The 17,331-nt window shown below is 37.3% G+C and overlaps 1 protein-coding gene across 1 annotated transcript; it reads left to right on the plus strand.

The window, feature by feature from the left end:
- The first annotated feature begins 446 nt into the window (after window positions 1-446).
- LOC113888628 (GMP synthase [glutamine-hydrolyzing]-like) lies at window positions 447-17,112 on the plus strand. The gene is made up of 7 exons (XM_027535669.1): window positions 447-576; window positions 2,821-2,936; window positions 5,812-5,937; window positions 8,591-8,706; window positions 13,420-13,550; window positions 14,487-14,659; window positions 16,083-17,112. The coding sequence occupies exons 3-7, from the start codon at window positions 5,872-5,874 to the stop codon at window positions 16,182-16,184; spliced, it is 588 nt and encodes a 195-aa protein (XP_027391470.1). The 5' UTR covers window positions 447-576; window positions 2,821-2,936; window positions 5,812-5,871; the 3' UTR covers window positions 16,185-17,112.
- Window positions 17,113-17,331: the final 219 nt, after the last annotated feature.

Raw genomic sequence — 17,331 nt, forward strand, 5'->3', positions numbered from 1 at the left:
CCATTTTAAATTGGCTTATTTATCTTTTTATTATTGAATTGCATGTGTTCTTTATGTAGTCTGTAGTCTGGTTGCTGGTTATTAGATACATGATTTGCCTTCTGAGGGTTGTCTTTTCACTTTCTTGATGGTATCATTTGGAGAGTTAATTTTTAAACACTAGTATGTTTTCTGATCGACTTATATTACAATGAGAACTAGATCAGAGATGTGTGGGTAAGTTTGCTCTGCTTTTTGTCTGTTTAAAAGGTTTGTGTTTAAAATGTATCTCAAAGAGATATATAAAAATCACTAAAATATCTAATTCCTTAAAAAGACAAAGGAAGAAATACTTTAAAAGATGAAGTTTTAAAAATGATTTTTAAAGGTAAAAGACAACAGGAAAAGTGAGTAATTTGTTGTTCTTTGTTTTTCGTGTCATTTTGGTTACTATTATAATTTGTATTAATTGGCCTTTTTCTTTCATGTAGGGAAAAGTAATAGAACCTTTGAAAGATTTTCATAAGGATGAAGTAAGAATCTTAGGCAGAGAACTTGGACTTCCAGAAGAGTTAGTTTCCAGGCATCCATTTCCAGGTAAGAAATGTAGTTCTGTTTGGTTTACCATTATGTCTTCATGTTGAACAAGAATCAATTCAGACATGTTTTGAAGTAATTTATCATCTTAGAGAATATGTAACTTGAAAGAAAGGAAAGGATGGGTAGGAAATAAACATTGTTTTTAGTGCCTACTGTATATATTTCATTTTATTAAATACTCATTTTTAATTATATGTATATTTAAGTGTTGCATTATCCTTGTGTAAATAGGTTGACATGTAATGTTGCCATCAGATAAGAAAACCAAGGAATATTTTAATAACATTGCCATATATATTCTCAGTGTTAGAACTTGGGTTTTTATGTTCTTTCTACTATACCGTGATGTATTCCAAATAGTAATTAACTAGAAATAAGAGAAGTGTGACGCAAAGTAGCAAACTGAATGCTTCACCAGTGGCAACCCAGAACTGTCCTCCTCGCCCTGCATCTTGTAGGGAGGCAGGGAGTTTTTTTGCTCTTGTGTTTTAAAAGCTGGAACTGAATTGTGCCATATTTCCCATTGCTGCTGAAACCACGCATAGAAGACTCGCTGCCTTTGTGCATTGTCACGTATCTTAATGTCAGTCCTTTGCTGTACATGACATAAAATAAGTTGGTTTTGTTTTAGTGTAGTACAGATTTTTTTGTTGTTTTTTTAGTTTTGCTTTTACAGGTGGTAGAGAGTCTTCCTGCAGTGCGGGAGACTCAGGTTTGATCCCTAGGTCCGGAAGATCCCCTGGAGAAGGAAATGGCAACCCACTCCAGTTCTTGCCTGGAAAACTCCCATGGATGGAGGAGCCTGGCATGCTACAGTCCATGGGATCACAGAGTCAGACATGACTGAGTGACTTCACTTTGCACTTTAAAACTCAGTTCTCTGAAACCCTTATCCCCTGACTGACTTGTCTGAATGGATGAACCATTTGTTTTCACAGTGCTGTATGTAACTCATTCGTGAACAAATGAAAATATTCCATTTTTAAGTAGTCATAAAAATATTAATAATTAGAGGTGATATTTGTTAATTAGGACTGTAAGCAAGTCTTAACCTGTTTTTGTTTTGAGTTCTTGAGCATGGCAAGTCTTCTACCTCAGTTCCTATGTCTCTATGATAGTTATTAGGTGATGAGTTGAAAGTGATCTAATCAAATTAAAAAGAATAGTTAGCGTTTCTTGAGTACTAGTGTGAGCTAGGCATTCTGGTAAATATTTTGCATATTGTGTTATTTGATCCTCACAATAACAACTACTGTTATCCTGTTGTCCAGTTGAGGGAATTTAGGGACAGAGGCTAGTTTGCCAAAAGTTACACAGACTGAGTTTGGAACCAGGAGTCTAGCCCCACTAAGGCCTCCTCAATACTGGTTACTCTTAACTACCATATTGCCTCCATAAATAGTGTTAGAAAGATAATGACTCACATGGAGATTAGCACTTGTTTATGTTACTAACTTCAATTCTGGTATTCGAGATGTTCAGTCCCAATGTGTGTTGGCAAAGAATTGTGTCTGCAAGTAGTTTTAAATAGATTGGCACATATATTGTGTATTAAAAATAATTATTAGAGAATTTTGAGGTTCTTAATACGTGTACTATGAAAATAAGAGATGGAAATAACTGATATGAAGAGAATTGAGGCATTCTAAAAGTGATGAGTTGTATGGGAAACTCATAGCTGAATTTCATGTTAAACACTTTAGAAACCCTAAAGTGTATATGTCAATTATATTTCAATAAAAGCAGTATCTTGTGACACAGAGCTAAAAATATATCCGGTAGGGGAGAGGTGAGTATTGTTCATGAGTAGACAGAAGGCAACTGCACTTTACTGATGCTATACATGGGCACTTACAGTACACGAAGTCACTGGATAAGTTGACTCTCCCAAAAGTGGGATGAGAATGGAGTATGAGGGCTCCAGCGACAGCCCGGGCTTGGGGCCTGCACCCTGACAGAGGCAGAGCAGCTGCTGGGAGCTCGCAGGAGGAGGGGTCGGGGAGTGGAGCCGGGGGGCCGCTGGGGGCTCAGCACTGCCGCTGAACTTGGGGACCCCTCATGACCTGGCAGCTGCTCCAGTGCTGGCTGGAGAGTCTGTCCCAGGTGCCCATTTGTAGGGTTCCTTCCTCACACCCCTAGGAGGGGCAGCATCCAGTAAAAACTCTGTCCGGGGGAGGGGAGAATAAGATTTTATATTAAATATAACATTTATATTAAATATCATTGTACTCCCTTCTTTAGGTCCTGGCCTGGCAATCAGAGTAATATGTGCTGAAGAACCTTATATTTGTAAGGATTTTCCTGAAACTAACAATATTTTGAAAATAGTAGCTGATTTTTCTGCAAGTGTTAAAAAGGTAATTTGTGTTGAATTTGTATATTATAGGAGCTTTAACAAGATACAGCTAATCAGTACAAGGAACTGAATGGATTCTTGTTATATTTCAGTATTTACAATGAATTAATTAGGGTTTTATTACTTGAAAATTCAGAGATATTTAACCTTTGGAAATGACTACGAAGACAGTATTCTACAGAGGCTCTTAAATGCAGACTTCTCTTTTAAGCTATTCTATATGTTTATCAGCTATTCTATATATTTTAACAGATTAGATACATTGAATTCCTGAAAATAAAATACTTGATATCAAGTATTTTAAAACACCCTTTCATATGTCTTGTGAGAAAGTAAAGGAGATCATTTTAGTTCCAAACTGAGGATGATTGAGAAGTCTTCAGTTCTTCTGTATATTTGGTGCTTAAAATTTATAATCTATATTAAAGTGGGCTTTGATTGGTAGTGCTTTTGAGTGTCGGAAAAGAAGCAGTATAAATTATCTTTGGAGTCTCTTCAACTGGGCTTCAGAGAATCCCCATAAATAGGACTTTAACAAATATGAGCTTATAATAAAAACTACAAAATACATCTAAAAGTAAGGCACAATGAATGAGAGCTAGTAGAAGATGACCCTCAAGCACTTCAGATACTGGAATTAACAATAAATCATATATAAAGTACAAAGAATTAAAAAGAAGCAATTGTTAATGAGAATAAGGTATATAAGTGCCTGGGAGCTTGAAAAAAATTAAGTTCTAGAAATGAAAATAACTGAAATTAAAAAAGCTAAAGAGAGAGTTAGTGAACTTGAATTATCCAGGATTGGAACAAAGCATCAACGAGAAAATATGATTAGAAGAGATTAAGACAAAATGAGAACGCCAACTTAAATGTATATCCTGAAGGAGATAGACAAAAGTATTTGCATTCTGCCACACTTTTGAAAGGGCTTCCCTGGTGACTCAGTCGCAGAGAGCTGGACATGACTAAGTGATTAAGCACAGCACAGCACACTGTTGAAAGACACCATGCCTCAGATTTAGGAAATATAGTACATCCTAATCATGGTAAAGGAGAAGAATTTGACATCTAATAGGCATAACTATTTGGGCTTCCCTGGTGGCTCAGAAGTGAAGAATCTGCCTGCAGTGCAGTAGCCACAGGAGAAGCGGGTTCAATCCCTGGGTGGGGAAGATCCCCTGAAGAAGGGCATGGCAACCCACGCCAGTATTCTTGCCTGTAGAATTTCATGGACAGAGAAGCCTGGCAGGCTACAGTCCATAGGGTCGCAGAGAGTTGGTCACAACTGAAGTGACTTGGCACACGCAGAAGCATAACTGTGGAAACTACAGGCTGCCAAAGACAAAGCAACTGCATAAAGGAAATACTGTTATGCAGGCTGTGAAAGGAACAGTAAAAGCAGGAAGAATTCAAAATGCCAAGAGAAAATACTTGTGAACAATAGTGAACAGATAAATCGTCTCAAAGAACTTGGGCGAAATAAAGATGTTTTCACAGAAACAGAATTTACTGCCAATAGTCTATTACTTAAGGAGCTAAAGGCAGTGGTTCTCAACCCTGGTTGTATATTAGATTCAACAGGGGAAGCTTTTGAAATATACTGTGCTTGGACCCCTTCTGCCTAGAATTTATTTAATTGATGTGTAATGGCACCTCAGTGTACTAGGTAATTTGAGTGTGTAGCTAGGTTTGAGAACCACTGTTTTAAAGAACTGACTAGAGAAGAAGGAATGGAGGAGCCTGGTAGGCTGCAGTCCATGGGGTCGCTAGGAGTCGGACACAACTGAACGACTTTACTTTCACTTTTCACTTTCATGCATTGGAGAAGGAAATGGCAACCGACTCCAGTATTCTTGCCTGGAGAATCCCAGGGATGGGGGGAGCCTGGTGGGCTGCTGTCTCTGGGGTCGCACAGAGTCGACACGACTGAAGTGACTTAGCAGCAGCAGCAGCGGCAAAGAAGGAAGAGGATCCTAGTTTGAATGGTCTGAGATACAGGAAGGACTGATAAGCAAATAAAATGGTAAATGGGTAAAATTAAACAGGCTGTATAAACTGATCTCAATTTTGGTGTTTATTTAAAAAAAAAATACAACATACAGCTAAAATAGCTTGTAAGCCATGGGAGGATTGATTGGAGTTAAAGAATTCAAAGACCGTTGTATTGCTTGCCAGATGAGCACAGATTGATTCTCTTTTGTTAAAGATCTCCACTTAAGGGGAGCCGCTAAAGAATGAAAATAGAGGGTTTAACTTCACAACTAGTAAAGGGGAAATAAATGAGTTGGGAAAAATCATCAGTTCAGAGAAATGTAAGAAAGGAGAAAGAAACATAAAAGTGGACACACAAATAGAAACTACTGAATAAACTGGTAAAATGGAATTAAACCTTATTATTAATTAAAAGACTAACATCTTTAGTTAGGACATAATTGTCAAACTAGATTGAGGCGTAAAAATCTAACTATAGTCTGTTAGCTAGGGATAGAAAGAGGGAAGGTAAAAGAATAGAAAAGGATAAAAGAATGGAAAAACATAAATTCATTTCAGACAAAGTTGACTTTATAACAAAAAATTCCCCTGGAGATAAGGAGAATTTGACTTGTGAGGTGTCCCTTGCCGGTGACAGAGGAAAAGGCTCCGTGTGTATAAATCTTATCTGTATTTCCTGTCCTAATATTTAACTTTTCATAGCCCTGGCCCTCAGAGATGAAATTCTGACAATACTGCATAGCACACACAAGTTAGAAATACCAAATAGAATCTATTGCTTATAAACTAGAAAGTATAGATACATAAGACAGTAATAGGTACCAAAAGAGTGACTGCCTTATTTCTTGAAATCCTAAGAAGTATGTCTTTCGTTTTCTTAGCCACATACGCTATTACAAAGAGTTAAAGCCTGCACGACAGAAGAGGATCAGGAAAAGCTGATGCAAATTACAAGTCTGCACTCACTGAATGCCTTCCTGCTACCAATTAAAACTGTGGGTGTGCAGGTGAGTTGTGTGAATTCACTGACCTGTGACATAACTTCTGCTGCTCTTTCTGCTAATATTGAAATAAGAATGACTTACAAAAAGAAATATGAAAGTGTATACAAGTTTAAAAATGTAAAAAGGTAATATTTTATGAATGCTTATGGAGCGAATAAGGTTGTAGGAACTAAATATTCAGGCTGAGATTTTGTAGTTTTGAAACACCTATCATCTATAACCAATAGTAAAACTTCAAAGAATGAATTGTCATAGGATTGGCTTGCTTTTGCTTTGAAGGACAGGAACTGAGAGGTCATGTCCTCATTTATCCTTCTTGATGTGAAATGTTCTGTGGCTTTAGAAGTCTCTGACTGCAGGAAAGGCCCTGGATGCCTGTTCTCGGCTTCTGTTTTCCTTAAAGCCTTGTCCTCTGCCTCTTCAGCATGTCTTCTCTCTTCCTCTGAGCTGTGATAATGTACAACTAACATTTTCAGTATTTGTTGTGCAGTCTTTCCAATTGTAAAAGCATGTGACTATAATATAGTTCTCATTTTTGAAATACTATTCATAAATAGATTATATTAAGTTTGTCTTTGTTTACATGATCATCAAGTGAGTTTCTAGGGGGAAAGGCTTGGGAGGATAGGGAAGGAGTAAGGTTTCTTTTCTGTGATTAGGATTTGAAGTTAAATGGAAACCAGAAAAGGTGTCAGTAATTCTACTAAAAATTGTGTGAGTGCCAGTTAGTGGGTTAATGTAGTTATAATGTTCTCTTAAAGTAGAATTAAGCGTGAAAAGAAATGTTTTACAGATCTAACTCTTTTCCCTAAATATGTGACTCTGAGCCCATTCTTTTAAATTCCCCTTTCTCCTGAATTCATGTAGCCCTGTTTGTAAATAAACAGTAAAACTTCATTGTTCTTTATAATTAAACTAAAATATTTTAGTTAATGGAAATGATATGGGACAGTTATTTCCCCCTTTCTCCCTTTTTCAGGGTCCTTATGTGAAAGCTACTTACATTGTTTTTAAATCAAGTTGAAATAACTGTTCCTGGAATTGTAAAAATAATTGTCTTTCAATGGTATATAGATTATCTCATCATAGATTCATTTTGAAATTCATGATATGCTATTTCAGGCAGATATTACCCTACTTAATAAAAATAGAAGAGCAGACAGGTTGACCCCCTGCACCCCCAGTTCTAACAAGGTCTGTTATAAAAAACTTGCAGCTCTGTATGCTGACTTCTCATTTTTTGATAAGTTCATAGATAATACTATGGATAAATATAATTTGTAGGATGAATGATTTCTTTTTAAAAAATGATTTAACATATGCACACTACTATATATGAAATACACAACTGTAGTACAGGAAACTATAAACTATAATGGAAAAGAATCTGAAAAAGAGTATGTATATGTTTGTATAACTAAATCACTTTGTATACTTGAAACTAACATAGCATTGTAAATTAACTACACTTCATTTTTAAAAAATGACGCTTATTCAGGCTCTGTTACTTTTCCTGTCAAAATAGAAGTTTCTTTTGTTGTTATCTTTTAGTCTCTTAGGTCTTTGGAGCTGAGGTTTAGAAATCCAGATAAAAATCATAATTCATGGTTAGTGTAGCAATGAGGTTTATTTTCTAAATATCAAAATAAACTACTTGTTAAAAAAAAAAAGAAAAAGGCACAATACATTTAAAAACTAAATCTCCCTATTTTTGCTCTATAGTTAAATGTCCTTTCAGAATCATTTAGAATGAGAATGAAAGGAAATTATTTGACACATTGTACATCACCTTTTTCTTTTTAACCGAGCATCATGAACTTCTTTTCATGCCATTGCAAGTAGATTCTTATTGTTAACTGTTGCCTTATATTCCATGTATGATTATACCATCATTTATTTAATAATTCTCCTACCAATGGACATTTAAACCATTTTCACTTTGTCATTATTATAGGCAAGTAATCTTATTTCTTCAAGGAGTTATTTCATGTGTTTCAGTAATATTTCTTGGATTAAAGAGCATGTGTGCTTTAAACTTTAATAGATACTATTATATTAGCATTCAAATAGTCTGAATTCTTATATTCTCAAGTTTACTGCATATTTGGTAATTATTTAATCTTGTAATTTACTTTTCAGTTTTTACAAAGCAAATTACTTGGATTAAACAAGACAGATGAAAAAGGAATCAGTATTATCAGTTTTATTCGCTTGTTTTAAAATTTGCTTTCTTTACTTATTTTAAAACTAACTCATTTTAAAGGAATAAATTATTTTTATATCTGACTTGAGAATCCTTTATCCATCTGATAAATATGGACACATCTTGTCTCCCAAATTAGGTGTGCTGGCTATCTGTATGTAGTTAAGCAGATATTTGGAATGAAATCCCAATGGATCTCATGTGTATGTTGAATAAATTGTTGAAATTACTGTAACACTTTATAATGTCTAAGGTGATTTAAGTAGAATTTAGTGGGGAATTTTTATTTAGGATTTATTTATGTTGTTAGCAAAATATCCATATATATTTTTAGTCAAGCATGTTTTTGTTAAAAGTACTTTCCATGGTGTCACCATGCAGGAAGTATTTTCCATTCCATCTTTTGATTTATATGAAATCAATAAAAATTATCAATTGTATTTTTATTTTTAGGGTGACTGTCGTTCTTACAGTTATGTGTGTGGAATCTCCAGTAAGGATGAGCCTGACTGGGAATCTCTTATTTTCCTAGCTAGACTTATACCTCGTATGTGTCACAACATTAACAGGTATGTTCTGCAGCTGGCAGTGGGGTGAGATGTAGTATAAGGCTGTGATTTTTTTTTTTTAAGGTCTTCCCATTGTTGAAAGACAGTTTAGGTCACAACCCAGCAGGTATTTAATAATACTTTGTATTTTGTTTGTTCATTGCAGTACAATCATCTACTTATTAAAAAAATTTTTGAGGTAAACAGGATAGCTTTTATTGAATAGTTTTAGTATGAAATTTAAAGACTTTAAAAATGTCTGATTAGCAACTTACACTATTTGTTTTATGATGTTTTATTCCAGAAAGATTGAAAAAAATGTACAAGTTACTTACTATTAGGGACTTGGTCAATTTAATAATCATTACAGAGTAAAGATACAAACACACCAGATATCATTAAAATAACTGCCTTTAATGTTTTAAAAATTTTGAACTTAGTTCTTCAGATCCAGTTTTCCTTTAATTTGCACATAAATTCCTTATGTCAGGTATATCAACAGCTTGTTTATAACCTATATGTAATACTCAGTAGCATTGTCTCCTTTACAGTTCAAAAATCTTACTCATTTAGTACCAGATTGCTAATTAAATGTTATTTCACAGTTTTTTACTCTTGTCTATTTCCTTCATGAGTATTAGGCAGTTGAGAATCAAAAAGGGTTACTTGAGATTTCAGTTTACTCAAATTAGCTACAGCATTTATAAACCTACCTGTTGGTGTTTACTTAGCGGGGTGTGTACATTTCTCTTTTTTTGGCTGTTCTTCATGGCTTGTGGGATCTTAGGTCCCTGACCAGAGGTTGAACCCATGCCCTCAGCAGTGAAAGCGCAGGGTTGTAACCTTTGGACTACCAGGGAATTTCCATGGTGTGTATATTTCTGTACTGTTGTGGCTAGTGTTTTTGGCTGTTGTTGGCCTTTAAGAAAAGAAGTCAGAGGGAAGTCACATTTTTACTAATGGGAACATGTTAAAAGGCTTGCGTAGATGAACCAAAGGCCTCCAAATATAGATACACCTTTAATACACTGAAAAGTGAATTATTAATAAATAATGGTAAATTTGTAATTGCCTATTTTGAATGGAGGTAATTGTCTTGGTTAAAATAATGGTTTAAAATTCTAAAATGCTAGTACCTAAATAAACTTCATTGGTCATACAGAAAATTCCCTTTCACTAAGTTTGGCTCCATTGCTTTACTATATAATTAGTATATTTTTCATTTTGCAGCATTCTTATAGTTTCATCTGTCTCTGTCCTTTTCTTTTACCAAAGGGCCCTTACCCTTGTTTAAACTTTATCTCTATCCTTTTGTATTCTATTCTTTCTGCCTGTCTTTTCTGTTTTTCCTTGTTTTTCTCTCCCTCCATTCTTAATCCTTCCTCACTTCCCAAAAAGGAAAAAAAAAATCAACAACCAATAAACAAAAAACTAGATTTTAAAAATATGAACCTAGCAAGCCCCTGAAAAACGTATTTGGTGATTTTTAAATTTTTTTTGGGGGGGGGATTGGAATTTAAGTAACTTTAAGCTTTCAATTTTTGCCAACCCCTGCCCCGCCCCCCTAGTTTGCATGGTGGAATCTTTGTGTAGAGAGGGACGGTTCCAGTTTTTCTGTCCTACACAGGATGGAAGACAGCTTGTCTCTGTACATATTCTGTGACCACTCTTGTTTGAAATAAATAAGACAAAAAGGAGCAAGTTAATGGCATTCTCTTGCCCAGTTGCTTTTTCCTCTAAGGATTATGAGCTCTAGGAAGCATATTGCTTTAAAGTGTGGCTTACTTTCAATACCTGGAATGAAAGTGTTCCTGTGAAAGTATGTTTGGAAGGAGGCAGTGAAGTAGTTGGTGGTTTTGATCGGATGCTTTTTTCTTCTGTATGTTTGTTTTATTCTAAGTACCTATTAATAAGAAGGGGAAAAGGCATTGTTAAACTTCCCCTTGGTAGTTGCAGGGGAGATTTATTTTCTCTGCTAAAGACAGATATGGCTAAGGAAAAGGGATAGTTGCCTGCTGGCTGGGACTGGATTGGAAAGAGCCAGGTGGCACTTGTCTCTGTCCCCTTCTCTCTCTTGTTTTCTGGGTGAAGGTTATAGAACAGATTCCCCAAATCAGCAATAAGATTCCCCTTGAGTTGTTGTACTTATTTGATACTAATTTCTTTAAGCTATCTTCCAAGTTCTACTTTTATTAATTAACATCTGCAATGTATCTTCATAAGTTTCAGACATTTACTTGAAGCCGTAATGAGTCATTCCTTTTCCAACAAGTCTTACTTTGGTGACATTTACCCCCCACCCCGCTTACTAGTTATTTAAATTTTTGGCTTTGCTGGGTCTTCGTTGCTGTGCAAGGGCTTTTTCTAGTTACTGCTGGCAGGCTTCTCATTGCAATGGCTTCTTGTTGCAGAGCACAGGTTCTAGGGCCTGTGGGCTTCAGTAGTTGTGTTGCATAGGCTCAGTTGCTCTGTGGCACGTGGGATCTTCCTGGACCAGGATCAAACCCATGTCCCCTTCATTGGCAGGCAGATTCTTAACCAAAGGACCACTGTTTATTTTAAGAATGGCTTCCCTGGTGCCATTCTTTTATTCATGAAATATGTACATAGTGAAATAAGAATCTTTCTTTGGGATCAGTGTTCTCCAAAGTGTAAAAAAAAAATGTATAGCTTCATCTTGGAGGTGACCAGTGCATATTAGCATATTACAGTGTCTGAAGTTTTGTTATCAGTCAGTTCAGTCACTCCGTCTTTGTGACCCCATGGACTACAGCACACCAGGCCTCCTTGTCCACCATGAACTCCCGAAGTCTACTCAAACTCATGTCCATTGAGTTGGTGATGCCATCCAACCACCTCATCCTCTGTCATCCCCTTCTCCTCCCACCTTCAATCTTTCACAGCCTCGGGGTCTTTTCAGATGAGTCAGTTCTTCGCATCAATTGGCCAAAGTATTGGAGTTTCAGCTTCAACATCAGTCCTTCCAATGAATATTCAGGACTGATTTCCTTTAGGATGGACTGGTTGGATCTCCTGGTAGTCCAAGGGACTCTCAAGAGTCTTCTTCAACACCACAGTTCAAAAGCATCAATTCTTCGGCACTCAGCTTTCTTTATAGTCCAACTCTCACATCCATACCTGACCACTGGAAAAACCATAGCTTTGACTAGACGGACATTTGTTGACAAAGTAATGTCTCTGCTTTTTAATATGCTGTCTAGGTTGGTCAAAACTTGTCTTCCAAGGTGCAAGCGTCTTTTAATTTCATGGCTGCAATCACCATCTGTAGTGATTTTGGAGCCCCCAAAATAAAGTCAGCCACTGTTTCCATTGTTTCCCCATCTATTTGCCATGAAGTGATGGGACCAGATGCCATGATCTTAGTTTTCTGAATGTTGAGTTTTAAGCCAACTTTTTCACTCTCCTCTTTCACTTTCATCAACAGGCTCTTTAGTTGTTCTTTGCTTTCTGCCATAAGGGTGGTGTCATCTGCATATTTGCATTATTGATATTTCTCCCAGCAGTCTTGACTCCAGTTTGTGCTTCATCCAGCCCAGCATTTCTCATGATGTATTTTGCGTGTAAGTTAAATAAGCAGGATGACAATATACAGCCTTGACGTACGCCTTTTCCTATTTGGAACCAGTCTGTTCCATGTCCAGTTACAACTGTTGCTTCCTGACCTGAGTACAGATTTCTCAAGAGGCAGGTCAGGTGGTCTGGTAGTCCCATCCCTTGAAGAATTTTCCACAGTTTGTGGTGATCCACAGTTAATGGCTTTGGCATAGTCAATAAAGCAGAAGTAGATGTTTTTCTGGAACTCTCTTGCTTTTTCGATGATCCAACAGATGTTGGCAATTTAATCTCTGGTTCCTCTGCCTTTTCTAAAACCAGCTTGAGCATCTGGAAGTTCATGGTTCATGTATTGTTGAAGCCTGGCTTAGAGAATTTTGAGCATTACTTTACTTGCGTGTGAGATGATGCAATTGTGTAGTATCTTGAGTATTCTTTAGCATTGCCCTTAAAACCTATTTATTTAATTCATTTTTCCCCCAGGCTTTTGTGAATTGATTTCCTAGGGCTACCATAACAAATCACCACAAACTAGAAGGCTTAACACAATAAAAATCTATTACGTCACAGTTCTGGAGGCTATAACTCTGATATCAAGGGTGGTGTCAGCAGGGCATTGCTCTCTCTGAAGGGTCTAGGGGAGCATCCTTCTCCTCTTCATAGTTTCTGATGTTTGCTGGCAGTCGTTGCCTTGAGGCAGTCGAACTCCAGTCTTCATCTCCATCTTTACATGGCCCTCTCTTCTCCGTGTGTCTGTCTTTCCAGATTGCCTTTTGCTTAGAAGGACACCCACCAATCATTGGATTAGCCTCCTGCCCCCGCCCCAGGTTATGACCTTTGTTCGATTACATTTGCAAAGACCCTGTTTTCACCCCCAGATTCGAGATGAACATGAAGTTTTGGGTATACTTTTCAATCCAGTACATTAAATGGAAAGAGGATTGTGATAACTCAAGTTTATCTTCACACTAGTATTTCAGAGAATGTATTTTGAGAAAGGTTCAGACAACAGATACCTTCTATAATCCTGTCCTTCCCATTGGGGATTTGAAGTGGGTAAGAGATGGGCCTAAGAACAAATGCAAAATATGTTATTTTATGTGCTTTGTTTCCTCATACTAAAATGTGTTGTCTTTATAATTTTCACTTCCTTCCTTCTAGAGTTGTTTATATATTTGGCCCACCAGTTAAAGAACCTCCTACAGATGTTACTCCCACTTTTTTGACCACAGGGGTGCTCAGTACTTTACGCCAAGCTGATTTTGAGGCCCATAACATTCTCAGGGAGTCTGGTAAGTTGCCCATTTTGTTCATCACTACATGCTTCGACTAGATTTTGAAAGCTTGGCTTTATGATTTTTAGTAGGAGGATTCAGCTTTTAGTATTATTATTTTAATTCTCTGGGTAGTTCTGTGACATTGCCTTATCTGTATAGAATTTACTCATATTTATGGTCACTTGCAGACATGCACAAAGTGACAGAAAATTTGAATTGCTCAACTCAGATGTTCCCAGCTGAGGTTGAAGATGGCAGTCCTCTGTCGTCTTGTTTCAGCTCTGTTTCTGTAAAAAGTGTCTTTTTTGTCATCTATTTAATGCCATGTTGTTTTGCATTTTCATGCTTTTTGTTGGTGATTTCACTGTTCAAAAATGTCCTCTAAGCTTAGTGCTGAGGTGCTGCTGACTAGGTTCCTAAGCACAGGAAGACTATCATGTGCCTTACTGAGAAAACTGGTGTGTTAGATAAGCTTCCTTCAAGCTAGAGTTACAGTGCCGTTGGCTGTGAGCTCACTGTTAATGAATCTACAACAGATATTGAGCAAGGTGTCTTTAAACAGAAAACACATAAAGAAAGGTTATATATTGATCAGTTGATGAATATGTTATGACTAGAGGCTTGCAAGACCCTAACTCTGGATTCCCTCTAGGGTTAGTGGCTCAGTATTTTCTTATTCAGTGTTTGCAGTATAGAAGATAATTACATGAATAATTAATTGACTTATATGTATAAAACATCACTGCAGTCATCAGACTCTATAATTTGTATTTGTGATTGCATTTGCTTACGGTACTATGAGAGTAGCTGAATACAGTACATGATGACAGTCCTAAGAAGAGCTGTGTCTGTGTGTGTGATTTTAGATCCTGTCTGGAAGGATTTAATTGAACTGAGAGTGCTTTCCTATGGCATGGTGATTGATTCTACATGTTAACTTCCTTTCTCTAGGGTATGCTGGGAAAATCAGCCAGATGCCGGTGATTTTGACACCTTTGCATTTTGATCGGGACCCACTTCAGAAGCAACCTTCTTGCCAGAGATCTGTGGTTATTCGAACCTTTATTACTAGTGATTTCATGACTGGTATACCTGCAACCCCTGGCAATGAGATCCCCGTAGAGGTAATATATACATTTTTTTCTGATGTACGTATTTAATACCTTAACATTTTATAATAATGGTGAATGGGATAGGCTGTGGCAATGTTATTTCTGAGGTTGGTTTTCTGTTCATAAAATAGGCTCTCATTTTTTAATGTCCACATAATTCATTATTTAATACATTATAGTAGGAAAAAGCCCTAAGTTTATTAACCTCTCCTCCAGATGTCTGATTATTATGTGGAGACTCCCAACTCTAATCTATCTTTTTATCTAATCGTGCCAACCTCTGCCTTATATATAGTGTCCTCCAAGTAAAAAAAGAAAACCCTAGGAGTGAAGAAGAGTTGATTAGATATAAGGATGAGATTTAATAGCATTATGGCCAGGCACCCATGAATTTCTTAATGCTCTGCCAACTAGCAATTACAGTTTTGATCACCATCTTCTTTCTTGTTATCCCTCCACTAGAGTGTTCTTTCCAGAGGAGCTGTTTCTAAGATAGCAAGTAAAAGTCAAAGCAAGACTTTATTAGTTGTACCACTGTTCCAGAACTCTGATACAGGGCTCTGATTATATTACTAGCTAGTATAGATATGTGGATTGGAGAATGTGGCTTAGAGTCTGTTTTCCCTTAGGCTTGCATTTGCCTAGTTTCTGGCCAGTTAGGTGACAAGGCCTTCCTCGTCTATACGTGTAGCAATGATTATTACTACCTGTGTTATGTGCCACCTTAGTGGCCTCGGAGTTGTGAGCTGCAGAGAACCTGTGAAGCGTTGTTTTCCACCCATGAAGTCACATGCTTGGATGCTGTAGCAGGGTCAGGTTGCTATAAATGCTTCTAAACATTTGCTGTGGACCAGTAACACCCATGACTTGCAGACTGCACTTTGAGTACTACTGAATTTAAGTTACTTACATCTGTAGAGTCACTACGTAAATTAATCATAAATGTATCCCGTATACCTAGAAAGTGAAAGTTGCTCATTCGTATCCGACTCTTTGCAACTCCATGGACTGTATAGCCCATGGAATTCTCCAGGCCAGAATACTGGAGTGGGTTGCCATCCCCTTCTCTAGGGGATCTTCCCAATCCAGGGACAGAACCCAGGTCTCCTGCATTGCAGGTGGATTCTTTTTTTTTTTTTTTTTTTGGCTGCACCAGGTCTTTAGTTGCAGCATGTGGGATTTAATTCCCTTACCAAGCATTGAACCCAGGCCCCTTGCATTGGCAGCTTGGAGTCTCAGCCACTGGGCCACCAGGGAAATTCCCACAGGTGGATTCTTTACCATCTGAGCCACAAGGGAAGCCCGTATACCTAGAGAACAGTGGTGAAAATAGATTGTGTTTTAATCTGAAATTACAAATGAAATTACAAATTCTAGCTCTGTTGAACATGCAGTGGACTCTAGCTCTTTATTTATAATCTTTGTTTTATAACAGGTGGTGTTAAAGATGGTCACTGAGATTAAGAAGATTCCTGGTATTTCTCGAATTATGTATGACTTAACATCAAAGCCCCCAGGAACTACTGAGTGGGAGTAATAAACTTCTTGTTCTACTAAAGTTCCGTGTGCAGTTTAAATTGTTTAGAAACCATTCCCAGTATTGAATGCAGTACTGTTAAAAGTGTTACTGGAGCAACCACATCACATCTGAATTCTCTGCAGCAAAAGTCTACGGCTTAAGAGCTGAGCTGGGGATAACTAAAAGGGACTGAAGAGTTCGTACGGGTATAATCAAAGCACCATTGCCTACACTCATACAGACTGACACTGCTTTTGCCTTTACCTCTGTCTCACTTGTTCTTTATGTATAAACTCACTGTGTCTATTGATGTCTCTGCAATCAAAAATGTATGGAAGTGGGTGAGTTTGGGGGCTGGTAGTGGACTTCTGTCCCCTTGCCAGTTTCTAAGAGATATTAGAAACACCATTATTTACCAATGTGACTTAGGATGTATACCTTTTGGCAAAACTGAATTTCCCTGTAAGTAACTTTATTTCTCCAGGAATGGGTCAACATACCAGATAAAGATATGGGTGGGCTGTCCCACCCACTTTTGCAGGACACTGAGACCATAAAATGGTAAGCTACCTTAAGATGGAAAAGCACCAGGAATTTGCTGAAGTACTTTGGTTTTTATGTCCTTGCAGTCATGGGAGGAAGGAACTGTGAATGGTCTCCATTTAAAATGTTTTCAAATCATGCTCCACGTTGCGCTCTGTCGACCTGTTCATTAGTAAGGAGCTTTCTCCTCCCGGTCTTACGTCGCAAGCTCCCATAGCCTTGTAGAGGAAGTTTCTGTTCTGTCCACAGAAGAGACTGTCTTTGGGTCTAGTGTAAAGTTCAAGCATTTTTATCTCGTTTGGCCAGAGTGAAGCTCTGAGATCACAGAAACCATCATGCATGCCCACAGCTTACAGATGCATGCCTACGGTTTATATAATCTAGTAAAGAGCTGTAAAATGAACTCTTGGTGTAATCTATAGATATTTTTTTTAATGCACTGCTCCGAAGATTGTGACCTGTCTTGGCCCATGCCAAGTATTGCCAAACTTTGTACTCCTTTCTACCAGCTGTAAGAGAATATTCAAGAACTGGTATAGGACTTTTGCCATTGCCACCAGTTTCTAACAGATGCTTTTATAACATTCATATATGCACTATAAAAATAGACAGTACTAGATTT

Source organism: Bos indicus x Bos taurus, unplaced genomic scaffold, assembly GCF_003369695.1.
Source record: "Bos indicus x Bos taurus breed Angus x Brahman F1 hybrid unplaced genomic scaffold, Bos_hybrid_MaternalHap_v2.0 tig00000271_arrow_arrow_obj, whole genome shotgun sequence".
NCBI lineage: Eukaryota > Metazoa > Chordata > Mammalia > Artiodactyla > Bovidae > Bos > Bos indicus x Bos taurus.